The sequence below is a fragment of the Penaeus monodon genome, chromosome 32 (assembly GCF_015228065.2).
Source record: "Penaeus monodon isolate SGIC_2016 chromosome 32, NSTDA_Pmon_1, whole genome shotgun sequence".
In the NCBI taxonomy this organism is placed as follows: domain Eukaryota; kingdom Metazoa; phylum Arthropoda; class Malacostraca; order Decapoda; family Penaeidae; genus Penaeus; species Penaeus monodon.
In genome coordinates, this window is record NC_051417.1 from 15,772,362 (window position 1) to 15,773,359 (window position 998).

Genomic DNA, 998 nt, shown 5'->3' on the forward strand with positions numbered 1-998 from the left:
CGTCTTTTACAGGAGCCTCAGGCCTCGAATCCTCCGGGATATTGGGTCACCCGGCGGTTCCTGGAGGACAAAGAGATCGAAAACTTCTGGAAAGTGACCACCGACACGACGAAAGTAATCGAAAAACTGGCCAGTTTGTTCCACCAGATGGATGACCCGGTTAAAGGACGCGAGCTGCGAGAAGGCCCTTTGGGAGACAGAATTCGAGCGGCCGTGAGGACTGGAAAAGCCTTCGTGAAGCTGATCGAGAGCATAAGTGCAGCGATGGAGCTTTCTAGTGCGTAAAGAAGAGGGTGACTCATGTAAGATCGATGCGGTTTTCTTTACATGCTAGTGCTTTCGGTTTGTCTGGCCATGCGATAAAGAATACTGCAGAACTTGAGTTTATTTCAAAATAAACTTAGAATATAGTATGGAAACATATGTATGCTTGTTTGTCCATCAAACCTAACTTCATACATTTGCAAGTATTCATCCATTAGTTCAAGCTAACTAATCATATATTGCTAAACATGTATACTGAAAATATTAGTTACAAATAAGGACAATCTATAACTTTCATTTTTATGCTACAATGGAGCATAAATGAATCTTCGTGTCAGGAACGGAGAAAAAAATATTTAAGTGGCTTATTGAATTAAGATATAGAAAGGTTTGGGTAGGAATTATAACAGCAACAGATTCTCCTCCTCGACTGCGAATTTCTTATCGTTTTATTAATGCCATTTTATATGGATTTGGCATCAAAGTATTATTTTGCTTAGTGTATCATTTTCCTCTGCAATAGCAAAAGGCGAGAGAGCTAACGTTATATAAGAAATGAAATGCTCCTAAGACTCTATCCGTTATTTTCTCCGGCGACCTAGATTCATATGAATCCCTGTTGCATAAGTTGCATGCAAGTGCTGCATAATCATTTTATCATGGGTTACTCATTCTCGCTTCGTATCGTGATTCTGAACAAAAGAATGTTATCAAAACATATGTGAGGTAAAGCT

At 39.5% G+C, this 998-nt stretch overlaps 1 protein-coding gene across 1 annotated transcript in view; it reads left to right on the plus strand.

Annotated features, from left to right (window-relative positions):
- LOC119593275 overlaps positions 1-423 on the plus strand; it is a 1,474-nt gene extending 1,051 nt beyond the window's left edge. The window contains exon 3 of the mRNA XM_037942205.1: positions 13-423. Coding sequence (XP_037798133.1) covers positions 13-285 — 273 coding nt within the window. The 3' untranslated portion in view covers positions 286-423. The remainder of the gene's footprint in view (positions 1-12) is intronic.
- The last annotated feature ends 575 nt before the right edge of the window (positions 424-998 follow it).